General features: G+C 48.6%; 1 protein-coding gene across 5 annotated transcripts in view; it reads right to left on the reverse strand.

The window, feature by feature from the left end:
* Positions 1-850: 850 nt before the first annotated feature.
* Zdhhc3 (zinc finger DHHC-type palmitoyltransferase 3) overlaps positions 851-26688 on the reverse strand; it is a 50290-nt gene continuing 24452 nt past the window's right edge. For 4 of the 5 annotated variants that reach the window (XM_013122216.3, XM_005082291.4, XM_040740091.1 and 1 more), the window contains 5 exons: positions 21574-21698; positions 14578-14674; positions 13906-13987; positions 10560-10690; positions 851-1366 (listed from right to left, as the gene is read on the reverse strand). In XM_013122216.3, coding sequence (XP_012977670.1) covers positions 1109-1366; positions 10560-10690; positions 13906-13987; positions 14578-14674; positions 21574-21698 — 693 coding nt within the window. In that variant the 3' untranslated portion in view covers positions 851-1108. Of the gene's footprint in view, positions 1367-7267; positions 8694-10559; positions 10691-13905; positions 13988-14577; positions 14675-21573; positions 21699-26688 lie in introns of those variants that run through there. The other variant, XM_005082292.4, reaches the window with a different exon arrangement.

Below are 26688 nucleotides of genomic sequence, written 5' to 3' on the forward strand. Positions count from 1 at the left end.
AGTGTCCTGAGACAGTACCTCAAATAATACTGACTCATGCCACCGAGGCCACAGGTTCCCTTGGTCCAGGACTCACGGCCTTTCATCCAGAGCCGGAACCAGCAACACTGGGGAATGGGTCAAGGCCTGAGTTGGAGCTGGTGTGCTTCTTGAGACTACCTAACTGATGAGATTGCAGAATCTGCCTACACTGCCAGTGATAGCCAGATACACAATCTCCCAGCAGTCTGCATGTCTTGGCCACTATGCAGTTCTTTTTTGTTTTTAAAACAGGGTTTCACTATGTAGCCCGGAACTCTGCAGACTACTAGGTTGTCCTCAAACTCAGAGGCCTGGCTGCCGGCCCCAATGCTGGGAATAAGGGCGTGCACCCCGAGGCCCAGCCACGCAGATTTCTGTGAGGCTGCTCTGAAACACAAAGGTGGCTGCTTTGGTTTGCACCTGTCCCCATGCCCTACTAGACCTTCTCCAGGAGCTCAATATATGCTATCCTGTGGTCACGGAAAGGCTGGCTCCATTGTCTTAGAGAAGAGTCTGGTGTCCATAGGATGGGAACTATTTTGGGGTGACACTGTCGTCATAACTCAGGCTCATCTCCATCGGGGCAGGTTCTGCACACATGCATGCAGATGGGTGGGGTGCTCTTTCAACCAAGCCCAAGCACGGAGGGCAGATTCAGTAACCCTATCCTTTGTCCCAATTCCCACAGCCAGCCAGGCCAGGAATCCCTTCCCTAGGAATGGCTAGTGTCTCTAGCCTTTCAGGCGGGTAACTCCTGATGTCAGTATCCTTCCCCAAGGCCTCCAGCCTCCCCAAGACAGCCCATAAGAAGCAGAAGTGACTCTCGTCCCTCAGGACATCCTGGTCACCATTTCTCTTGCTGAGTAGACTAGGCAGCCTTCCCAGGCCTGGAGAATGGTTCCCAACCCTCCCTTTTGGCACACCCTGTTAAGAGGAACTCAGGGAAAGGCCCTATTCTCCTCTGCCCACACCCCACCCTGTGTCCTAACTGTAGAAAGGGCAGGGTGACAGAGTCGGTAACACCAAGGGAGCCGGGGAGTACCCGTCAGGCCAGCGGCTACTGTTGGCGTGTTATCCTCCACAGCCTCTATTCATCCAGCACCTCCACAGAGTCCCTGTCTTTTGTCTCCTCCAATTGGCTCTCGGGTGTTTCCATGTTGTCCATGTCTGACAGCGATGACACTTGCCGTACCAAGCCCTTGTCAATGGGTATCTCTGGTTGGCAAGGTCTGCTGAAAGGGTTGAACCAGTTCAGGGAAAAGTCCCCACCAAAAGCCTCCTGGACCGACTTGTAGCTGCCCACGCGCTCCCGGGGCTGCTTCTTTCGTTGGAGGCGTTCAATGCCCTGGAGGAGAATGGGGCAAAAAGTCAGTGTGGTGTGACCTGTGCTACACAAACACACCCTTCGCCTTGGCAGAGCAGGGGGTGGGGAGTCCAATACGGCATAACTTGCTGTGGCCCGGGCTATCCCGGAAGCCCCGCAGGGCTGCAGGGCGGGGCAGGAACTGTAGAGCACACTGAGCAGGCTTGGCATTGGAGCTGCTTGTCACCCACTCACCACCCCTCCCCCAAAGGCAGAGGACGGGACACCCAGTGACCAAGGATAACTTGGCTCTGGTAGGCATGAGCTAGGTTATCCATCTGATGAAACCACTAAGAAAGGGGCCCCTTGCCCACAGTAGGACCAGCAAGCTTGGCACCGGGAAGGCTGAGAGGTGAACACGACACAGCACAGGACACGAGCATGCCAGGGAAAGCAGCTGATGGCACGTGCATCGGGCAGCGGGCGGCGCAGAGGTCACCGTGGGTTGGTGTCAGGCCTGCTCATGCAGTAGACATTCCCCACGGCTTCTCCCGAGCTGACCACTCACCTGCTGTGGGTGCTGACGGTAGCTCGGCCACCAGGCCACAGAAATAGGGTGATGGGTAGGAAAAAGCCCAGAATTGTTATAGATACAGCCAGACCAAGTCTCCAGCCCCATAACATCCTTAGAGAGGCTTTGCCCCTCACCCCTTGTGGCCTTGGCTCTCTCCATCTCTTCTGGAAGCCAAGGGAATTTACTGAGGAATGGATGTGCTCATTCATATGGCTCAAGACTTTCTTCCTCTAACAGAGACCTAGTTCTACATCTTCTCTTTCACGCAATCTTCTCCATATCCTATACCAGCAGCCATGTATGGTGCCACACGGCTTTACCCCTAGCACTCGGGAGGCCAAGGACAGCCGGGGGTAAACAAACAAAAACAAAAAGGGATATCTTCACATGAGACATCAATCACCAAAGGAGCTTACGGCCATTTTACAGCAGTGAACGGATTTAACACAGCAATCAAAGTCAGGACTGCCAAGACTGAAGTACATCAGTGACAAGTATCCCCAGTTATAGAGAACCACGAATGCTAACACACCAGTGCCACTCCTGCCCCAAACCACGGCCTGACCCTACGACATAAAGGCTTCTACAGAGTACCCAGTCCAGTCTGCACTGGGCCAACGTCTGTGGTGGAACTATTTTGGAAACAGACAGAAGTGACTTATTCTGAATTTGATAAATGCCACAGAACCAGCTACACACTTAAAGGGACTCATATTACATGATATGAATTTATCCTCAATGTAAAATAATGTATATCATGACAAACTTAGGCCTGAGGAACTGCTAGAAGTGGGGTAAAGCAGAGACAGAGTGTGGGGTTCCTGAAGCCAAAGGGGCAAGAAAGGGTCCTCAAGCAAGCCCTGAAGTAGACAGAGGGCAGCCGTCTCCACAGGGCTGATTTTAAAGGAAGAACGGGTTTCATAATGCTGTATGTGTAAGTTGGTCCGAAACTCCTAGGCTCAAGTGATCTCCCCACCGCAGCCTCCTGGTTAGTTATGCTCCACCAAGCAGACTTCAAGTTTCCCTCTTTTCCTTTTTTAAGTTTTTTGAGGCAGGGTTTCTCTGTGTAGCCCTGGCTGTCCTGGAACTCAGAGAGCAGAGATCTGCCTCCCAAGTGCTGAGATTAAAGGGGTGCGCCACTACTGCCCAGCCCTCTTTCCTTTTTAAAAATATTTTCTTAAAAGAGTTTTGTTGTTATGGTTGTAAGATATTTATCTCTGGCACTCGATGTCATTTAGAAGATACACAATTTTGCTGGTTTTTATAGGTATGAAATTATTTCACAATGAAGACAGATTTTGCACTATAAACTGGAATACTGAATTACAATGAAAAGTTGAGAACCGCAATGTGTAGTAATGCAGACTAAAAATTTTATACATCAACAGTACATGGCAATGCGAGATGGTTTCACATGACCCTGGACCATCCACAAACCTGTGTGGTATCACTGCGTAGTAGTACAGGACTTCTCCATGGAACTGCTACCTTTGCCAATGGAGTTTATTTCATGTTTCCACCACAGAGATGCAATAGTTTTTACATAATGAGGACAAGAATCAGGTAGAACATGAGATTTAACACCCCTGCAATGTCACATACACAGGCGTGTGCTTCCCTTGGCAGTCCCTGGCCAGACCTTTCTTGCAGCAGTCAGGACAGCAGAGGCGACTCATTTTCAGGGCTGGCACTGCAAGGTGATGAGAGACTGGATGTACCACACTGCCTTGGATTCATCCAAAGCCGGGACCACAGGTTATGGCACCCACCTGGTAAGGAAGGTGTCAGTACTGATACTCAGCAGAGGTTTGACACGCTGAGACAGCAGCCCAAGCTTGGTCGGAAGGTTATGCAGAAACAGGACAACTTATTTTTTTCTCTCCGCCAAGGATTTCCCCCTTCTCCGACAAAGCCTCAATCTGGACCTCAAAGTGAGGTGGAGGGACAGAGCAAGTCACCACAGCCACCAGGAGGGTCAGCTTTGAGTGTAGAAAGGAAACAATCCAAGTAACTTGATGCATGAAACAGGTCTGAGTGCTTCTATTTCTAGGAGTCTTGAAGGCAAAATTCTGCAGCACGAGGTTCACAGGTGTGCATGCATACCCGTGTCTCACGCTCAAGAGGGCAGGCACTGGGCTTCACTGGAACCTTCTGTGGAGTGTGATCTGTGAGCACTCACCAACAGCCCAGCATGAATATAGGAGGCCTAAGACTCCCAAGGGAGGCAGAGACCCCCAAGGCTTGTGAGACGCCTGGGATAAGACCCCAGTGTCAGCAGAGTTGGCTAGCACCCCTACAGCAGGCTCTCCACAGCTGGCCAGATGACACTAGCTCACACCCTTGTACTATAGCCTAGCCCACAGTCGTAAACAGCTTCCTGTTGTGACCCACAGCACACACATATTCACAACCCAAAGCCTTTGGAACATCATTCAGCAGGAAATGTATTAAAAGATGGTTTTTGCTGGGCATGGTGGTGTATGTATTTAATCCTAACCCTGGCATTCAGGAGTCAGAGGTGGATGGATCTCTGTAGGCTGGAGGCTAACCAGGGTTACACAGAGAGACCTTGCCTCAAATCTATCTCAATAAGAGAAGTTTTTAAGAACATGGACGAGCAGACTGGACAAGCCAGCTCCAGCGCAGCTGCTACACACACAGAAAGCAAACCCGATAGCACCCTATCGTCTGCATTTTTATCCAGTTCTTACAGAAACCATGAGTAGATGCTCGTCTGCTTTACAAAGAGAAACTAAGGCTAACAAACTGTCCATGCTTTGGCAGTAGGTCAAGCAGGGGTTGGAATACACACTGGGGTTAGACAAGTGCTGCCACTAAATTCCATCACCTCAGCTGAAGAATCCCAGGTGTCCTTTATCCCACACTGTAGCTGCTGCCTTTCTCAGGAGGGCTTCTGGTACGCCGCCTCCGTGGTAGCAACCGTTATTCCCCTGCTTTTCGTTGACCATGAGGTCGTAAAGAATCTCGGGCCCCTGCGTTGTGTGCATCAGGAGTGACGGGCAGAGAGGGATCTGTGGCTTCTCTTCTTTGTTCAAGCCGTAACTTCCTTCTGAGGAGGAAATGAGGAGGTGCAGGCCCTGGTTCTGGAAAGCTGCTCCATGGCTTCTTTCCTTTCTCTCTGAAATAAGGGTTTCGCTGTGCAGCCTAGGCTTGTCTTGAACTGGACTCAAGTCACGCTCCTGCCCTGTGTGTTGGGACTACAGACACAAACCACTGTACCTGGCTCTTTATGAATTCTTCATTTTTTGAGGTAGGGTCTCATGTACCAGATGCTGCTAACCTTGAGCTCTGTATACAGCCACAAATGACCTTGATTGACCCTCTTGCCTCTACTTCTAACCCTGCTGGGATGGCAGGTGTAAACCTCCATGCTTGAGCTCACGTAGTCAAGAATCAGTCCCGTGAATGACGAAGCCCCAGTGGAAAATGAGGGTCAGGACACTGCCCGTGGCTGCGCTGCTCAAGCACTGTGGGCCTGCAGAACTCATGGGGTGCTCCTCACAGGAAGGCTGGTTCCTTGGTTTTACCCCTCTCTTGCTGGCTCTTCAATAAGGTAGCCTTGGCCAAGACAGGCTTGAATGGCATGTTGAAGGATCATCAGAAGCTGTTTTATACATACCAGGTTTCCTTGGAATTCATTTGTGGGAGGGACCACACACAGGAGTGGGGAGTGGTTGATCAGTGGGAGCACCTGCTGGTCTCGGATACCACATGCCGTGAACTGGGCAGCACCCATCACTACTCCAGCAGAGCTGACCTGAAGGCCCATCCCCATAACTCTGAACCACTTGTGTGCTTTGGCTAGTTCAACCTTTGAAACTGGTGCACTTGGTTTTGAAAGAAGAGAAATGGAAAACTTATTAGTCTGTTTTGGAGAGTCCAGTCCAAGTCCATCCATCCGCCTGGAGTGGGGCTGTCTGTGATGCCAGTCTAGCACAGGTATTCCTTAGTAAGCACCTGGTAGTTTGGCTCATTTCTCATCAGGATATGATGTGCTGAGTCACAATGAGCAAAAGCGGGCCATCCTTTAACTCTTGCAAGGTCCAAGTGTTACAACGATGAAAAGGCATTAAGAAGAAGCACGGCTCATATTTCTAATTTGGTGTGTATCCTATATGCATGTCACCAAGCCCGTGTAAATAAGCAGAGATGGGCAAAAACATGGGATCACCCAGTGCAACTGGCCATGTCCTCTTGACTCCTATGCTCCAGAGTTCCCATTCTGAACGGCGGGATCCAAAGGCTTCCTTACCAGTGGGGACCACTGAGAAAGATCAGTTACTACATCTCAAGAAACCAGAAGGGCTCAGAGGCAGAATCACTTGTTGACACACATGGCTTGGTCATTGCGTTCTCAGAAAAGTGTTCCTTGTCTCAAGAGAAAATGAAACAGGCCACTCTGCGGCAGTACTGTCTTGAGTCCCCTTTGCTTTAGTTTGAGCACTGGGACTTGTAATGCAGAGGCAAACTCAAATGAGACCTGGGACATAAGCTGGGAGCAAGCCTGTTTAGAGGGTGAGCTGTTGTTTCAGGACTCAGACTCCTGTAGTGCCACCTGCTGCATTCCTTAGAAACTCCATAGGAAAAGCAAAAGCCGCTTACAAATGCCCTTGAAGGCTATTTCCTGAGTTCCAGTCTTGAGAAGCAAAGTGTGTGTGTGTTTGTGGGGGAGAAGGGAGAGAGGAGACAGAGGGAGGGAGAGGAGAGAGAATGGCAGCAACAGAAACCATAGCTGTAATGTTGCTGTCTGCTGCCCAGTGGGTCCATCCTGAGTATCTGAGCAAGGCTAGACCGTTCTAACCTACTGAACCTGGAACAGGCCACACCTCTTTCATATATACCTAGAGAACTATAAATAAAATTTAAAAGGTACCTGGAGAACAAATGCTATGAATTTGATCTAAAAAAAGTCTATATGTAAATATTTAAAATTATGTGTAACCCCCCCCCGCCCCACTAGGACCTCTGCCTAGCACAACAGAGGCAAGTCAAAGCCAACTGAGGTAGGGAAGGTGGACGAGTCCTCAGCTAAATACCCCAGGGTTGCCTCCTCTGTCATCTCTTGATACCATCAGCTAGAACCCCCCACAGCAGCACTCTAGAACTGTGGTTAAGGACTCTAGGCACCCAGTTTTCCAGTTTTGCTCTGCTGGGCAGGCTCTGGCCTATACTCCAGAGTGAGGGACCTCTTGGAGCCACAGAACACCACCCAACACACACACACACACAGCATTCTGACTGTAGAAAGGTCATCAATACCCTTTAAGAACAAAATGAAACTCCTTCACCCTGCAGCCTGATGCTACCCACCCTTGTGCGTAGGTCCTGGGGAGAGAGGAGCAGAAACGGAGGTTTGGAAAAGGTTTATTGCATTGTTTCCGTGTGGAAGCACTGACAGAGTTGGGAAGAGGCAGCATGTCCCACTGACTTGTGAAAAAGCACAGGGCTACATTAACTTTCTTCCTACCCAGGACTAGAGTGAAAAACCTTATCCCCACCCCCACCCCAAGCAAAAGCTAAAAAGGGAGATTTGTGGTGACTGCTTTAAAACCACTGGTGAGGAGGACTTCACGGTGCTCAGGGTCTCAGTGGGAGGAGTGTTCAAGAATAGTCTTCTCTCAGCACCTCCTACAGGCCTGGTCCTTCCCCAGCGACTCTGCACAGGAAATGCCTCCCAATGGGAGAGCTAGTCTGCCTGTCTAACATCTACAAACCACCTCCCAGGCTAAACATAAGACACAGGTCTGTGCACATTTGGAGGGCTTTAAACTCCAGAAAATATATGCTTGTGACAGCCTTAAAAATGAGATGATCCTGATAGCTGGCCTGCCTGTTTCCCTAGGAATGAACACAGCTTGATTGACATCTTTGCTGGGAATGGGTGGGAACTGGAATAGGAAGTAGTTGTAAAACGCAGGGGGAAAGAAATTGTGTTCTTCCTCTTGTGATTGTATAAGGCATTTTTGACCTGGAAAACATCTCTCCTTCATAGTTTTCCAAAAAGCCAGAGGGACATAATTGCTGACTCAGGATTCAAAGCCCCCCCCCTTACCTCTCCCACCTCACCCAAATCATTTTGTACATCCATGACTGGCAATTAATTTTGAGGATGGGGCAAACTGTGTTCACTTGGACAAGAAGCCACTGCACCAAGGACCCTTCTGAAGGCTCCAGCCCCCATCTTGCCATTCTTAGGCCTCAAAGGGTTAGCATCATCTTCCATGAGGTTCTGAGTCCTTGTGGGCGGGAGGTCAGGGCCCTCTTAGCTTTCCTACTGGGCCAGTTCATCCATGTACAGCGTCAGGGGCTTTCAATTAGTGGAAGGGGTAGTGCCTGGGCGGCGCCCTGAACGTTAGTCATGCTGACAGACAGCAGAGAGGAAACAGAGGCCAGAAAGGAAAGAGAGCAGCTTCACTCATCAGAGAATTGAAAATGATTTTTTTTTTTAAAAATAAAACATGGGAACTTTTTTTTCTCTGCAATGCTCAGCCATTTTTCTGGAGACATAAAAAAGTCTTAAGAGTAGTCACTTTGTTTTGTTTTTGGCCTAAACATTCACGAGAGCTGATGGGACGGTGCCATGATGTGGTGAGTGGCAATGCTGGTCAGGGTCCTTCAGACCACATATTGGTACGGGTCTGCCTTCCCTTGGTCTGGAGTGGCAAAGGGGCTGGCCCAGCCCAGAGAGAAAGGGTGGCCAAAAACAGCTTTCATGTTCATCCACTTTGTTTTTTTAGCCCATCTTCTCTCTTCCTTTTTCAATTGTTCTATTCCCTGAAAACAAGAACAATCATACTTTCAGTCAAGCACTCCACTGCTGTAGTTTGGGAGGGATGTCCACATGCCTCCGATGACCAGAGCGAACACTTCTTTTTCAGGGCAGTAGACTCTACCTACATGAAGCAGCTTTCTTCTGTCTCCCTTAAGAAGAGTCACACATTTACAAGCCCCCAAGGAGGAAGAGGCAATGAGCTCTCAGCAGGCACCTGGGCCACTGCTGCCAACAAGACCGCCACCGACTAGTCAAAGGGTCCTGGCTGGGTCAGGGAGTGCTCCAAGGCACCCATGCACACAAAGGCTTTGGTGCAGGAGCTCAAACTTCTGACAGCCAATGGCGGGTGCTGGAACTCAAACTTCTGACAACCAATGGCGGGTGCTGGTGTGGGAAAGATGTATAGGAGACTAAAGCTACAATGACCACTTTGCAGGAGAAAAAAAAGAGAGTGAGAGAGCGAGCAGCAGATAAAGGGTCTGCCCTGCCCTGGTGCTGTCTCACCAGCCCAGAGGCTCAAGAAGTAGCCAGTGGGCAGGCTGGGGAAACACAAGTAGAGAGGGTGAGACAGCAAGAGGCAGATTGAGGGGAAGAGTCCCCACACGAGGAAGAAGAAACTAGGGCAGGTTAGAGGGAAGGCGCTTGTAGCCTCCTCAGTCACAGTGAGGAAGGGAGGAGGGCCCTCCCGAGTTCCCTCAGGGAGAAGCAGAGGCCAGGGCAGTTCTCATAGCTTGTGCCACTTTCTCTGCCAAGTCTCAGGGGGGAAAAATCAGGGAGTGGGAAGAGAGTTTCCTTCCTCGCCTTCAAATAGAGCTGCTGAGATGTCAGAGCAGCAGAGCAGGGGCTGTGTGTAGGCTACAAGTCTCTGCCCATGTTTTCACAGCCCAGGGACCTGGAAGAATCAGGTAAGGAGGAGGGTGCTCTGTCCCCAAGAGCCCCAGGACTTTGTTTCTTTCTAACACAATTCTCCTTAGGGGCGGGCAGTCCTGACGAGGAAGAACAGCAGCTAGGACCAGACTGTCACTTTACCTTCTGCCCCCGGAACATGCTCTGGGGGGCCTGGAAGGGCTCCCCACATGGGCAGAGCCTAACAGTCACATTTGGTTCTCTATAGGTCTTCTGTGGAGCAGCTGGTCCCATTTACCAGTTGGATATATGGATGGATACACACCAAGGTTACTACGTTTAACAAATCTTTTGCAGTGACATGAATTCTTATAAATGGCACAGTGGTTGAAAACATCAGGAACCATCTAGAAACACAATGGCACTCTGGCAGTGGGCAGCACTGTCCCCTCTCTGCTTCTAGATCCACAGAGCAGAAGCACCGAAGCCATTCTCCATCTAATACTGGTTATGGAAGAGCATGGGCTCCAGACCACAGCTGAAAGGGTCTCTCTGGGGAGGTAGGTGAGCAGCACTCAGACAGCCAGGAGCAAGCAAGAGGGTGAACCCAGGGCCCCATGAATCTTCTGCACATTCATGCCAAGGGGCTGCCCACCCCATCTTCTAGACCCCAAAGCACGAAAGTCAAGAAGTGTTACATCACGGAAGGCCAGGAGTTGGCGGTAGAACATGAGCTGAGTGGCGGAGAGGGCAAGGGGATGAAATGAGCAAGAACCAGAATGTGCTGCCCTGGGAGGCTCAAGGCAGATTGGTCTCCTGGATCCAGTCATGAAGCGAGCTCTAGAATCTGACGTCTAGAGCCTTGTGGGGAGGGCAAGACCCTGGCAGAATGCCCTCTCGAGAGGGCGCAACGTGTAGTAAAGAAGGAACTGTGTTGAAGGCAGCCTTCTGGCTACGGCTGCAGACAAGGCCATTGCACGTGGCCCTGCACCCTGAGCCCTGAGTGCTGACGCCCTGCTTACCGTCTCGTCTGTGCAGATGGAGTGCACCTGGGTCCCGAACATCACTGACGTGAAGATGAGGAAGAGCAGGGCCTCAAAGCACAGCAGGATGAGCAGGATGACCGTGGTGGGCGGCGAGAAAGAGCTGCACTCTGAAAGGGAAGCGGCACGGGGATGGCAACGGCTGCACGGCTCCTGCCACCCCGCCAGGCCCTCCAGTCCTATCCTTTCGCCTCTTACTCTCTCAAGAGGTCCCGAGAGACTGGGTCCAGCGGGGATTCCTCTTCCCTAACTACTGTGCCTTAGCTCATGCCCGCAGGCCCCAGAGTGGATTTCCTTGGAAGAAGACTGTTAGGCCTCTCCCCAGAGAGCAGAGAAGGAATGTGCCCTCAGAAGCCCCTGTCCTGTCCTGGTCTGATCTTTCCTGGACAGGTTCCCCCACTCCCAGCCACCCCATACTTCCTTTGAGTCCCAGGAAAGAGACTTGGGTAGGTCCAGGAGTACCTGGTAGTTTGGGGGCTTAAAAGCAGACTACTTGCCAAGGAGGAGCCTAACCAGTGTATGGAAATGCCTGTTCTTGTCACGGGCATCTGTGTACCTGAGATGGTCAGTCTCTTGCTGGAGTTTTTACTATTTTGCTCCTGGGGGTGGGGGAAGGCACTCACCCACCCTTGCACTGTAAAGCAGTGATAATGTGACTACTGTGTGGCTTCTGAGCAGTGGACTCCTCTGTCTGAACAGAGCCTAACTCAAACACCAGTCTCTTAGGTGCTGAGGGAGATGGTGTTTGAACAGAGATGGGAAATGTGCCCCACACATGTGGTATACTCCACCCGGCAACAGCACTGGTGATGTGGTGCAGCGTCTTGGTTTGGCTTGTGCGGGTTAGGCCTGCTTCCTCTGAGAGAGAGGCTGCAAGGATCTTGACTATCCAGGGAGGTGGGGTGTGTTGGGGAGACTGCAATGGAACACCTCATATGAAATGCCTTCCTTTTTTCTGGCTTCCCTGGAACTTACACCTTCACATGAATTCTCTTCTTTTTAATCTTATTTTTACGTATACTTATTTTCTGTCTACTACTTGAATGTCTGATGCCTGGGCCATATCCACTGAAACTGGTAGACTGTCTTCTTTATGTCTAGATGGGGAGAACCTGGTCTTGGCAGCCTACTAGACAGAGGAGACAGCTGTGGATAACTACAAGCAAGGGACTCCCTGCCTGTAGTGGTGAAGGGTTTGGGAAGGAGTAGGGCTCTCAAGTCTGACAGTCATGGGTATGGGACAAGAGCCTGACCGTGAGCTCTGACTATGAAGGCTCTAACATCGTGCTCTTTGGGAGAAGACTGTTAGGCCTCTCCCCACAGAGCAGAGAAGGAATGTGCCTTTCCTACCTCTCCATGTGAAATTGGAATTGCCCCCTTTTTTCCTTACCTGACTCTACCTCTCCAACTACACCCTACTCTTCAGACTCCAGGCAGCAAGTTACCTTATTTTCTCACTCCCATACAGTTTTGGAATGGTGCCCAACCATAGGTCTCTGGGCATGAAGCTTGGGCATCCTGAGACTTAATTTCCCTTCAGTACAGGTGAATGGATAAGAACATCTGTATAGCTCACTCCAGCTGTGTGGTGTGGTGTGGTGTGGGGTGTGTGTGTGCGTGTGTGTGTGTGTGTGTGTGTGTGTGTGTGTGTGTGTGTGTGTGAACCAGCATGCGAGCTCATACAAGATGGACGGCACACCCTTCGCAGCTGCACTGTTACTAGGGGCAGAGCCAGGGAGGCTCACCACTCCCTTTCCTTCTTGTCCCAGGCTCTGAGAATTCCAAATAGGATTTGGAATGGCAGGATCCAGGCCCAAGAAATGTACAAGTCCCCCACTCTTCTTTGAATGTTAACTCAGAGCACCCATCCTAGGGCACAGTTCCTTGAGCCCTCATACAAAATCTATTATGGGCTCAACAGCTTAGCCAGAGCCAAGCAAGGACGACATATCACCCATGGGCAATTTTCAGGTTTCTACTTTGGGGACTGCCTTCCCAGCCTTGCTACCCTAGAAATGAATGTCTGGAGTCTATTCCGTTAGGAATCTGGTTGGGTGGACCCTGTGCATTGGAGACATCAGACAAGGTTTGACACCAAGACTTGAACTTCAGGTGAGAGGTCTTAGTACAATGCTCATAGTCTGACCCCAGCTTTTGTCACATATAAATTAGGAGCATTTTCCTATCCTGAAGCTTGTGGGGTCTAAATAAAGCAATAGTCAAAATAGACCCTGCACATTGCCTGGCTTCCAGTGGGCTCTAACCGTCCTGTCAGCACCACTACAAGGCAAAGACAGTCAGTCACTCCTGTGACAGTCTGGGTTATGCAGTCATTGCCCACAGTTAACCTGACACAGGAAAGAGGTTTGTGATGATAAAATGACCTCGTTAGACACCTTATATCAAGTTAAAGCCACACCAGAATTGACCTGGACTGTCAGGCTAGCAGAATACATGCACTTTCAGAATGCTCACTAAGTGTGCAGGGACTGGTTAGACTCACTCAGTTCTGCAGATGGTATCCTGCTTGACCCTGTCGCCCTCTCAGAACTGCGGTGGGCACAGAGAGGGCAAGAGTGAAGATGTAGAAGGAAGAGGGCGCTCGCCAATGGCAGAATTGGAAGCCAGTTCTCTGCTTGGGACATCTATCTGCCTTGCAGGTTCTGAGGTCAAAGATCTCGCCCAGCGTGTGGCTGCTCATTATTTTTTGCTCTTCCACCCCAGCCCCCATTTTCTCCCCCATATTAGTCTCCTGGCTAAACTCTATTCCTCAGCATGTGCACATTTAAATGGAATACTTGTGAAACAGGGAGACATTATGTAAGATCTTTAAGTATCATCAAGACAAGCAATAACTACTGACAAGAACTACTACTTCCACCATCACCACTACTACACACACAAAGAGAAACACAATGGCCTTGATTGCAGCACCCTGTTTAGAGACGGGGTATCGCTTAGGAGAGGAGAGCTTGCCTGGTAGAGCCCTGGATTCCACCCCATCAGTGACAAGAGTAAAACAGGTGCCTTGCAGTCCCAGACTCAAAGCTCTTTCACCTCTGCCCTTCTTAGGAGCCTGGCCTCTGCTCACTTGGGCCTGCAGTCTCCTGGGACATGCTCAGTTTGCTGCCTACTCAACTTACTATATTGTCTGTCTAACCTGAAGGGGCTGCCTTTTGTCTCTTTTGACCTGATCAGTCTGTAAGCTTTCAGAAGATCTAATAAAATAAGTCTGGGCCTGAAAAGGGGATAGAGCCCCCCCCATCCACTCAGGTCCTAACCCTCTCCTCTCTACAGCAGGGAGAGAAACCCTGGCAATACTTACTTGTCCAGTCTTCTTCAAAGCAATGCAGGAAGTGGAATCCCACCATGATGAGGGCGTGCAAGGAAATGAGAGCTATGTACATCTGAAACAGGAAAGCAGTGCTGAGCCATTATTGGGAGAATGTCCTAAGTATGCAGTCTCCTTGTGCAGGCTACTCAGAACATGTGCTACAGGGACACTTTGCTAGGTTGAGGCCAGAAAATTATCTGTGATTCTTCCTGCCCACAGACCCCCTACTTCCGCTTTGAGTGGGACGTTATCAGTCATTCTCCAGGAATGTGTGGGCCCGGAACAGACACACAGCCTAAACATAGGTGTGACTCGGGCTGTGTGGGGCACACAGGGCCTGCTGAGGCTTCTAATGTAAGGTCAGAGTGCCAACTATTCTCCACCTTACTCACCTGCAGCTCAGAGCTTGAGGTCACCAGCAACACTGCCACCTTTAGCTGTGTGGGACTAATGCTTGAGTGATACCCAGAACACAGCGCTGCCTCCAGCTACTCAAATCAGCTGTACATGCACAAGCCAAGGACTCTTGCTGAGCCAGAGAGGCCCAAAGTGAGAAGGCAGTGTTCTCAACAGCAGCAAAAACTGCTAAGAGTGCTGAGATTTTCCAAAGAGCAAGAGTTCCACTGCCTCGTGGAGGCGGGTGGAATTCAGAAGCTGACTTACTGTAAACAGGACGAAGTACTTCTGGTTGTTCTCGCCCACACAGTTGTTGACCCAAGGACAGTGGTGGTCCATCTTTCGAATGCACCGTTTACAAACACTGAAATGACCACAATCAGACTTTGAGCAGGAGTGGTCACCACATAGTTTGGAAACAACCACTGCACACGTAACGAGCCTCTTCCACCCTGCTTTCAATGCATGCTGAGTCAGCGAGGGCTCGGGGTAACCCAGAGGGGAACAAGGGAGCGTCTGTGGCTCCGGCTAAACACCTCTGGGTACCAGCAGTAGTGGCACTGGGTTTGTGCTTGAAGAAGTCTGGAAGGCAGAGTCAGGACCTCCAGAGTCAAGTCATTCCCCACAACGGCAGAAGCTTCTGAGGCATCTGCACATATTAAAAGGCTAGAACTGGCCCAGGAAAGAGGCTGTTCTGAAGTCTCAAAAAACTTAGTTGGGTTTCCTGTGGAGGCCAAAGTAAGATGAGTTTGGGAAATGTTATATATGACAGGACATTGGGGGGGGGCTGGCAGAAGTTCTAAAAGCTCTACCAAGCACTAGCAGAGATGGAGCATACTTTTTCGAGCTGTAGGAACTGTAGAAGCTTGGCAGACTCGGGTCTGCTGGGTTACCTTAGCCATACAGGTGGTGGGTTCCTATCAGTTTGTCTCAGCTGAGCAGAGGTTTCACATTGCTCTTCCCATCATTGCAAGGGCCTCACAACACAGGCATGCTGCCAACAGGCAGTGCTCACAAATGCTAGCCTGGCTCCATGATCTCCAGGAGCAGGAAGGCAAAGCAAGAAACAGAGGTCCTACATAGACGCAGAAGAAAACAGTCGGGACCAGCAACTATACCACTGGTCTGTCTACTCTGCCTTTTCTGTTACCAGTTCTAAAAATACACACAAAAACACATGTGAAATTATGTGCATGATACATTAATACTCCCCCCCCCCAAAAAAAAAACAAGGTTTGTTTGTATAGTCCTGGAACTTGCTGGTAGACCAGGATGACCTCAAACTCAAGAGATCCACCTGCCTCTGCCTGCTGAGTACTGGGATTAAAATTGTGTGCCACCAGACCTGGCCTTCCCATACATCATTTTAAAGCAGATAAGCAGTGTAGAGCAGTCTGTTCGCTGTGTCACAGGCCTCTGCTCCCTGGGGTGGAGTGACTCACCACATCCTACTTCTTATCTTATGGGCATGTCTTCCCATACAATGAGCTCTAGGGCCCTTAATGCTCTTTTCATCTGCAGAACAAACTCCCAGAGTATCCGCTCCTTGTCTAGGCTGAGCAGGTCCCCGTCCACCCTCTTTATTTCTAGGGAGGCTTTTGAGTGCATGCTCAAGAGTCAGAGAGGGCGTCACTATAGAGGCTCCACGTGGCCTCTGGCTCTGCAGGCTACAGGGATTTTAGGCAAGTTCTCACAGCAAACCGTCCTTCACACTATGAAGAGACCAGGTGGCTGGGTTTCACAAGGGGCTAAAGTGCACTGGGCAACCAGGTTACACAAACACATGCTTGAGGGAGCAGGGAAAGTGACTACAGCCCTTCAGAGTTGCATAAGTGGGTGGGTCCAAGCTGCTTCCTGTTTTCAAGGATATTAAGTGGCAAAGCAACACTTCTCCCTAGGTCAGAACGCTTCACACAAGGCAGGGCTCCAGGGGGCACAGCTACAAAGGCTGAGGGTGAAGCAACAGTCACTGAACATACCAAATGCTCTATCTGGAGGTATTTTCTGGTGCTGTGCCTTCTAGATTCCCCTCACTCCTATCCTTTATACCATTGCCACTTTTCAGCACCCAAATCCTAGGAGACATTCACAAGCTCTTTGGTTTATATGCATTTACACATCTCTTGTGTTAAGGACCCATCTTTGGTGCCATTAAGCAGCTAGCATAAATTCTCTCACCTATCCTGGGTGCTAGACCAACATTAGAGACATAAATCCTTGCAGCACCACTTACCGCATTGTCATAAGTATGCCTGCCCTGCCTGGGTGAAGAGACTCTGGACTTAGGGCTATTTCTAGCCCACCTCTAGAGCTAGAGTTGAGCCCATCACTTAGCCTGGCTGGGTCTGAGCATGAAGGCTAGAGCTCAGACAAGATAAGCAGACCTAGAAAATGGGTGGAACCATAATGGACTAGGGTGAGACCTAGGGAGTCATGATTTCATATATAAGTTTTCACTACACATCTCACTGGTTGATAGAATTGTAGGCAAACTAACAGCATCCTACACTCTAGCCTAAAACAGTTCTGAGGAGACAGTGCAGCCAAGGGAAGAACAGAACAGGGATCTGAGGATCAATTTCCATTCTGTGTGTGGGCAAAGAAACAGGCCCTCCACGGGTCACATGCAGATATGTTTGGTGACTGTGAGACTAAGCAACAGGAGTCAGTCAGGGTTCTAGGAAGTTGATGAGGGCTCAGCCTCTGTGTGCAGATGTGTATGCACACGGGGGGGGGGGGAGAGGGAGACAGAGGAAGACAGAGGGAGAGGAAGAGAGGGAGAGTTATAGGGAGCATGGAGTGTTAGAGGCCCAACCAAGGCCAGACTCTGCCTCCCCTGGGAACCTATCATATAGCCCAAGGCCTTGGCTCTACATTAACATACACCCCTACAGGGTTTCCACATGCTTCCCTGGCACCTATAAACGGGAAGATTCTAACAGAATGAAAGCAGCCCGGGGTTATAGGGCTTCTCCTGGAGGGAAAGGCCCACCTACAGATGCAGGGCTAGAAGGCATACTCTAGATCAGGGGTTCTCAACCTGTGGGTAACTATGGGGTTATATTTGTTTATGATCTAATAAATAAAGCTTGCCTTAAGATCAGAGTGCAAAGCTAGTCACTAGTTAGCCATAGAGCCAGGCAGTGGGGCACACACCTTTAATCCCAGGACTAGGAAACAGAGGCAGACAGATCTCCGTTAGTTCAAGGCTACCCTGAGCTACACAAAATTGATCCAGTCTGTAAGAGAAACATAGCTCACACAAAGGTGGTCTCAGCACTAGGGATCCTACTCCTTTAATCTCACCAGCACTAGAGAGGAATCTAAGGTGGGAGGAGACAGCTCAGTGCAGTCTAAGTTTGGTGGAGAGCAGTTCAATCTGAAGGGCACTGCAGTCTAGAGATGCAATCAGGATCACCCTTTCAGTCTGAGGTATGAGGTAAGGCTGGTGGCTGCTGCTTTGCTTCTCCGATCTTCAGCTTTAAGCACAGTATCTGTCTCTGCATTTTTATTATTAAGACCAACTAGAATTCATGCTACATCTAGCGTCCAACTTTTAAGGTACAAATTCACGAGAAAAGCCGTTTGCCTGTGGCTTGGCAGCCACCTGCAAGACCAGAGCTACATGTGGTTGGAGTTACTGCCAACCTTTCTTCTCGCCTGGTGGGCATTCCCTGGACCCCCTTCTCAGACTGCTGCAAACGAGGTAGCTGCCTTGAAATTCAGTCAGGCTTTTACTGTTCTACACAACAGCATCAGCCTCACATCTTCATCATCATTGTTGGCAGATTTGTTGAGAAAATTGGGAATTCTTAAAGGGAGGAATTAGTTAAAACAGAGTTTTTCCCCACATTAAAAAATGAGAAACACTATTACAATGGAGAGTTAGGTCTCTGTTTGACTACACAATGGTTTAAAATTAGAATAATTAAATGATTAACTTAACTGGGATTGACATTATCATTTTGATAATCCTTGCTGTTGGTTTGATAATTCTTGGTTTATCTCTAAAAAAGTTGGTTGATATGAGTGCCAAGATACAGGCCATAGAAAACCTTATTAGAACAGATTGCGGAGATATTCAAACCCAGACAGGAATTTAAAGGAGAGCCAATTTTAGCATTACATTATAAGGTTAGAGAGGAACAGCCTAAGGTCTTCAAACAACCAACCTTAATATATAACCTTACAGGAATTGCCAAATGATAGAGGCTCTGTAAGAGCTAATTGGACTCCTGCGGAATGTTAGGTTTAAGAAGATTCAGGAAAGTGATAGTCACATATGGCATGCATTCACCATTTGTGGCAACTTGCAATAGAATTATCCCTAGAGACTGTAGAGACTGGGTTACAGCTGTTTTAGAGCCTGATCTTCAATTACAGTGGAGCGCCTAGTTCAAAGGAAAGGCTAAGACAACTGAACAACGGAGCAGAGCTAGAGGTATGGAAATCTCCCAAGACCAACTTCTTGGAGAAGGAGATTATGCTACTACAGAAAGGCAGTCTTGCCGGGCAGTGGTGGCGCATGCCTTTAATCCCAGCACTCGGGAGGGAGAGGCAGGTGGATCTCTGTGAGTTCGAGGCCGAGCTGGACTGACAGCCTCTGAAACAATACAGAGAAACCCTGTCTCGTAAAACCAAAAAAAAAAAAGAAAAGAAAAAGAAAAAGAAAGGCAGTCTCTAAGTGATGACCACACCCTGGCTTTATGCCACACAGCAGCTTTGGAAGCTTTGGGCAGAATTTGAGAAGTAGGAAAAAAGACTAAGTTATTTACTAAAGTCATACAAGGCCAGGAAGAAACCTTCACTGATTGTAGCAAACAAGTTCACTTTAAAGGGGTCTATAAACAGGGCGTTCCTAGAAACAATGTTTTTATCTAAGCATAATTCACACAGAATGCTCCTACCTTCTGGACTATACAGAAGATGTGGCAAAGAAAGGCATTGGACTAATGAATGAAAATCAACAAGGGACACTCAAGGTAACCTTTCCCAGTCGGAAAACTCCTTAAGGGGCCTCTCTCTAAGGCCCCTATGCCTAATGCAGTTCAGTCATTTCCTGTCACCATGGAAACTCTTTCAAAGAGCAATGAAAGAACCTAATACCAATTGTAAGAAAACATACTGCTCTGGATGATAGAACAGCTACAGAAAAGGGACCAAAAAATTCAGGAGGAACCATAAATCAAAATTGATAAAAATTAGATTAGGAACTTTCCCAAAGTTAGGAATTTAAGATCTTTAAATAAATAAGCACTGAAAAAGAAATAATCTGACCAAATGTGATGTCTGAAGTCTCCAAAAAGAAGATGGAATTCAACAATGACAACTCCACCAGGACTGTAGTAACACCACTAAGCTGAAAAACATCAACTCAAGATTGGCTTTGCACTACAAACTGCTTACAATAATTTTGAAGTGGCTAGCTGAGATGATCTAGCCTCACAGACCACTCTATCCAGGATTTGTCACAAGCCCTGCACTTTCTCATTATGCACAGACGGGACAACAAATGATACAGCTACCTCTCCCAGGGCAACTAACCCAAATTTTTCCTTTTAGGATCCACTAAAGATACCACTGCCCCCAGACAACAGGAAGTAAATTTAAGACTATGATGTCCACATTCCAAAGAGGTGGGGTGGGTGATTTCTGATCATTCAATAGGTTATGGATATCTGTCATTGTTTAGGGGGATTGGTTACAAGTCATTATTGGTAATGGTCAGGAAAAAAGCTAAACAAAGGAGATTAGATGCAGGATTCTTGTTTTGAAAGGAAAAAAGGTGGATACAGTTATGATAGGATGAAACGGTTAGACTATTGAATCTACTTCTAAAAACCAATTACTAGTTTTAAATATTTTACATTGGGTTAGACTTTTGTATATTGTATTCAAATTTTGTATATTGATGCAAGTTTGTTAAAACATACTGTACATACGTTTCTACTCTTGTTCAAGGTATTTTACCTATACAGCTCACATATCATTGCAGTTAATGCAAATTTCTATTCCTTGAAAGTTATTATTACCAACTGTTTAGGATAATAAGGAAATGCGGATTAATAATTAGTCACCTATTACAATCGAGCTTGTAGTCACATTAGGTATGTTTTCAAGGTCAAACAGATGTTTAAAAACACAGGTTGTCTTCAAACACTTCAGAGATCTACAGACTATGGCATTTAAGATGTTTTAATAACAGGTTTACAGAGGGGAAAAGCATGTCCCACAGAGACACAAACTCAGCCTGAGTACTGCACTGGACTTAAAACACTAATCTCTCCAGCTTCAAGGTCAGGCTCCCAGGGTGGCAGAAGGGTAATAAATGCCATCTCAAGCACAAGAAGCAAACCTCAACAAACCTCAGAGGCAAATCGACTCAAGACAGATCCTCAGTACAAGCAAAGTTTCTCAGTCAGACGCTTACACAGCTGCCATTGTATGAATCCTTTTCAAACTGGAGTTCTAAGTAAAGCCAGAGCCCCACAGGATGGAGAGGCAGGACGGGCAGGATCCATTTGCTGTGTGACCTTAAAGCAGTCACTTGACACCATCTGGAGCAGCGCCACCCACAGTACCTTATCTCTAGAGTGGCCATGAAGATGGAAATAAGATCGGTGATAAGGAGAGAGGGTAGACTGGGGTTCCTGGAACACAGCAGGGACTGGGGAGCTGACTGACATCTGGTGACAAGAGGCAGAGCGATTCATACGGCTGCACAGGAAAAGACCGTCCAGCCACTCAGCCATCTCTTGCTCATGCATGACCTCTCTCCCTGCAGTATCTCAGGCTAACAAAGCTCATTCCTCCAAACCCTCCTCACTCCAAACACATAGCATGCTGTAAAGGGGCCAAATGACATTGGAGGTCTCTGCCATTTTCCACTTACAGATCCCTTGTAATGAGAAAATGCAATTTTGAGCAAGATGTCTTCTCATCAAGAAGCCTCAAAGAATCCTGGTAGCACAAAGGGAATGCCTGGAACAACTCAGAGGGAAGAGACTTCTGCCTGAGAACTGTTCCTGTCACAAGCTCTCCAAGTATTGCTTCAAGGCAGCCCTGAGCGATGCCTTTGCCTCAAGTACTGTACACTCACAGGTTTGCCAAAGCTGTGAGATTATCAGGAAATGGGGAGTTCTTCGACCTTACAGACACTGAAACAGAGGCAGCCTCAGGTGTCCCTCACACAGTCACTCCTTGCCTGCCTGGGACGATGGGCAGTCCCGGTGCCGGCCTGGGGCCGAGGAGGGTCCACGGTACCTGCAGTGGTGGGCCCGGTCAGGCTTGATGCTGCAGCACTTGGGGCACTTGTACACCACCTGCCCCGGCTTCAGCTGAAGGCTCTCGATGAACTCTTTAGTGGCATTTCCTTTGGGCACTGCCCCCTAAGAGAAGAGGGAAGGCATCAGGGTCAGCTGTCACTCTGCAGTGGAGGAGGTAACCGAGTTAAAGTCCACAAACATGGCCTCTGTGTTCCAAACCACCTCAACACAAAGAATTTCCCCCAAGGAATTGTTACTAGGCCACACTGACCCCATGATTAACCTCTTACTTTTATTTGCCAACACTGTGTTTGTTGATCTATTCTTTCCCTCCTGGGAATATCACAGTAGTAGTTTGGCTCATTGACTATTCTGATTTCTGGGAAGAGCACTGCCTTTGGGAGAGTCCACTGCTATGTGCCATATCCCACAGCTCACCTTTCCTATGCCAAAACATGCTGCTTGACATTCCCTGGATTCTGTTTTGCTTTATTTCTTTTTTACCATGGCCCTTGGGTATCTGACATGTTATTCCACGCTGATAATACACAAATACTTGGAATGCTGTTTCTAGAGTCTGTTTGGACAGAAGGACAGACAGAATACCAACTTGAACAGGGTTTCAATAGTCAGTACCACCAAGTACCTACCTAGAACTAAGCCCTGGGCTCACCGCTCATCACTACACACTCAGTTTCCAGGACTCACATTGTTTTCCTCCCATGGGCCCCCCTCCTGCTTACCTCTCTGATAGGTGCAGGGGTTTGTGTGCTGCAGAAGTTACTGTGTTAAGGGATCAGAGGAAGCTGGGTGGTGATAGTAAACACCTTTAATCCCAGCACTTAGGAAGCAGAGGCAGGTAGATCTTTGAGTTCAAGGCCACCCTGGTCTTCAGATTGAGTTCCTGGACAGCTAGGACTACTCAGAGAAACCCTGTCTCGAAAAACCCAAAGAGAGAGGCAGAAAGAGACAGAGACAGAGACAGAGATGGAGAGGGGGAGACAGAGAAAGACAGCAGAGGAAGCAGCCGCCAATAACTAATGACCACAGCACAGAAGCTTTAAGACACTAATATCTATGGGCCACTAGAGAGGGAAGGGCATGTCCAGATAGAGACATGGGAAAAGGGGAACTGCAGAGCCCATGCCCGGCCACAGGCTGGGAGGGGTTTCTTTCAAGGTGGCCCAGAGTCATCAGTGTTACAGGCAGAAGCTTAGGGCCCTGTGCTCTGTGAGCCAGATAAGAAAATGGACGGACAGAGTGACTATTGATGGTCACTAAAGACACAGCAGGAGTTTCCGGGAACCTCAGATACCAGCCATGACAGAGCTTCTAGAACAGAACTAGCTGCAGCTGTGGTTGGGGTGGTGACAGAAGGAGGAGAGAGAAGCACCACCAAGGGATGAACTTTCATCTGCTGGTAAACTGGTAAGCCACGCACAGTGCCAGAGAGGCACGGTGGGAAGGAGCTGACCAGGACAGCCAGTGTTAGCCGTGTCTCAGACACCTGCAGGACACCCAGGATGGCTGGGAACACAGTCATGCAGCAAAGAGCAGGGAGTGGCACAGCACAGGGGCACTGACTGGGCCTGCTTTCGGTCTAAGCTCCATGCTTGACAGTGGTAATGACAACAACCGGTGCCCTTACTGTGCCTGCGCTTTCTAGTAGTGAGCCAGGGCCCATTCATCCAATGCCTGGAACGATGGTGAGGGCTACACATGCAGGACGCGTATGGGAGGCACTCGGATGTACTTCGCACAGCTGTGGAGCTCTGTTGTATGCCCAGACTCTAAGCAGCTCTGCTGTGCAAAGATAGCAAGGAGCAAAGCCTAGACACCTATGCTGCACAACAGCTCCAATAGTGTCCAGAGAGTGTGGGGGAGGGGCTTCATGCAGAGCACCTCTTCCCCTTCCCCCTAAAGCTGGCAACCTTCAACAGGCCAGTGAGGCAGAAGGGACAAGAACCCATTATCGGGGTCTATCCTATCGCAGAATCCTAGAAAGGGAATAACAACTAGTTAAGAAATGCCAAGATACATGCAAGCTGTAGTCTGCTTTTGGCAAGAGGATATTTCACAGGGAACAGACTCCAGCTAAAGTGACTGTAGACACTGGCCAAGCAGTAGTTCTTTCTACAGAGCAAACAGAGGCTATGATGGGAGCTGTGTACAGAGACACAGATGAAGTGAAGCAGGCCAGGGAAGTACTCAGTGAAGGTACCAGCCCCAGAATTGCTGTAACTCTTAGAGGCCATACTGGAAGGTCCTTTTTAAGGTAACGGGAGAGTCACATAATATTCTTATAATTGTTTATTAGTCACCCGGTAATCACAGCCTTCCTGAAAGTGTGCCTCTCTGGAGTACTTCCCGTTGCATAAACCTCCCAGAAGACTGTTCCCATCAGGGCAAGATCCCACTTGCCCAGCCACCTGAGCCAGTCCCAGCCAAGAACCAGCTGCTGCCCCCTGGTGAGGAGCCTATGATCAAAGTGCCTTGAGGTCTCTGGTAGGATCCCCTTCCCACCTGACACCCCAAAACTGGCTATTCCTCACTTGTCTGCTTCAGTCTCAGGACTGGAAACTGCTATTGTCTCATGAAGAGGAGTTCTGTTTTTGCTGAGTGTAGCAGGACACGGGTGGGACTGAGTGCCCGAGACTCTGCCACTCTCCTCCTCACCCACCTCATGGGAACGTCCTGGAGCTTGCAGATGCCTGCAGCCTTCATATCCAAACACACTGCGCTTCCCTTTCGTTTCCAAAGAGATACATATTTGCTTACGGTTTTTATTTTTAAGGAAATACAGATAAGAAAGGGGAAAAGGAAAAGCCTGACTTGATCACCCGAGAGAAGCATTAACTACACTGTGAAGCATATATTAGAGTCTTTTCTCTTGGTACACAGTAGGCTGTAACACTAAAAGCCACAGTTGAGCATAGAGAAGCTGCTGCAGGTGCCTGCCCTGGGCACGCATAGCCCTCTACCCTCTTGCTCTATGGCCGCCACATGTTATCCACGCTAGAAATGCAGTGGCCACCTCAGGTCTTCTCAGTTTGCTACACCCCGCATTCCCTCTACTGGGCTACTTCCACCTAAGTCTGAATCCTAAAACTGCCCTCAGTCCCATGCTCCCCTCCATATCACTGTCACAGACTCTCTTGGCCCTGACTGCCACGTGATTCCTGTCACAATCTCTGGTGACCACAGATCAGAGTCTGAACTCCTGGGCTGAGTACCCAGGCCACATCTGACCCTGGCCCCAATCTAGTGCTGGGTCCCTCCTAACACAGTGCTGCCCTATATACTCCTGGGCTTTGGCAAAGGCACTGCACACATCTCAAACTTCTCTTCTGGCCCCAGGACATCTTAGCACCACCTGAAGCCCTCTAGAAAGCAGGCAGTATTCAAAGTCCTCTGTACCCATTTCAAACCACTGGAGCTCCTTCTGTCTTCTTCCTGACAGTCTGAAAGTGGGGCAACACCCATGGCAGGGCCCACAGGCAATCTTAATTCCCACAGTCTAAACCTGTAGTCTAACACATACCACAAAGTTACAAGCAAGAAGACAGGGACAATGTCTTTCAACCTCAGGGTCTGGCATTAGGCCTGCATTCAATACACCCACGCCAGATAATAATGATACAACAGACATTTATTGAAGTTTATACTGTTCAGGCATAGTTCAAAATGCTTTGTGACTGAAAGCATTTTGCCAGTAAATTCTGACAATAAATCTATGAGGCAGAGACTATGTGATCCCTCATTTTATAGCAGAAGTGAGTGGAGCAGAGTCAGACGATTCCTAAGACAATGTGGTTAAGGGGTGGCAGATCCAGGTCCATGCAACAATCAAGACACAAACTTATTTACCAGGTAGCTCTACTAAGACTTTTCTTTATTGCTTTGACACTATCTATCACACTCTACCACCAATGACTGCATCAACAATACATGAATATGAAGAGTAAAACAAGACAATAAGGCTTGCTTCAATGTTTAGAAGAGAACACACAAAAGTAAAGCAGTGGAGATAAGAAACTCCTAACAAGAGATTGATTTGAAAGAGGAGGAGTAGCAGCAGCACAGGTGGATCTCTATGAGTTCAAAGCCAGCCTGGTCTAAATAGCGAGTTTCAGGCCTGCCAGGGCTACACAGTGAGGCCCTATTGCAAAAAAGAAAAAAAGAAATAGGGCTGAAAAAATGACTCAGTGGTTAAAAATATTTACTGCTCTTGCAGAGGGCCTGAGTTCAACACCCACATGAGGTGGCTCACACTATCTATTAACTCTAGTTCCGGGGGGAACCCAATACCTCTAGCCTCCACAGGCACTGGCACAAATGTGTACATGCCCACTTAGACACACATACACACAATTGAAAATAATAAACACATCTGAAAAGAAAAAATATGTATCGTTGATCCTTTGAGATGACATCAAGGACCTGCTTGGCATTGCTGTCCACGTGCAGCAAGAGGAATGAGAGTTACTGTTGCTAACATATGTATATCTGTTGGTCTGGGCAGAAATGTCCCTCTCACAACCAGCACCCAAGGAAAAGGGTGGCCACTATCTTTATACAAAGGTTGGAGGTAGGTGACCCACAGACAGTATCCCTTTCCCCTCTCTGGAGCAAGGAGGGCTTTCTTCTTGTTTGGTAAATTGTTCAGGGGCAGGTGTGAAGAGCCGTGGATGACTTGACAGTGGAGACTACAGTGGTCTGAGGCAGTCACAGAGGTTGGTTTATAGCAGTGTTCACAGGGTGGGACTTGAAGGGGGACACCAGCAGACAGGCAGATTAATTCTCTTCCTTAGTAGTGTGGTCAAAATGAGCAGATTTATATTACACCTTTCCTCAGTTCTCAGATTTCAAATAATTTATGAGGTTAATAAATGATTAGGCCCTCTTGGGTGGTGGTGGTGCACACCTTTAATCCCAGCACTTGGGAGGCAGAGGCAGGTGGATCTTTGTGAGTCTGAGGCCAGTTTGGTCTACAAAGCAAGTTCCAGGACAGCCAGGGCTGTTACACAAGGAAAGGAGAGGCAAAAATGAACCAACCACAAGGAGTCATGCAATTGTTGCAACTTTGCAATGTGTGGCTTTGAACTTCCTGACA

This window comes from Mesocricetus auratus, unplaced genomic scaffold (assembly GCF_017639785.1).
Source record: "Mesocricetus auratus isolate SY011 unplaced genomic scaffold, BCM_Maur_2.0 Super-Scaffold_100691, whole genome shotgun sequence".
NCBI lineage: Eukaryota > Metazoa > Chordata > Mammalia > Rodentia > Cricetidae > Mesocricetus > Mesocricetus auratus.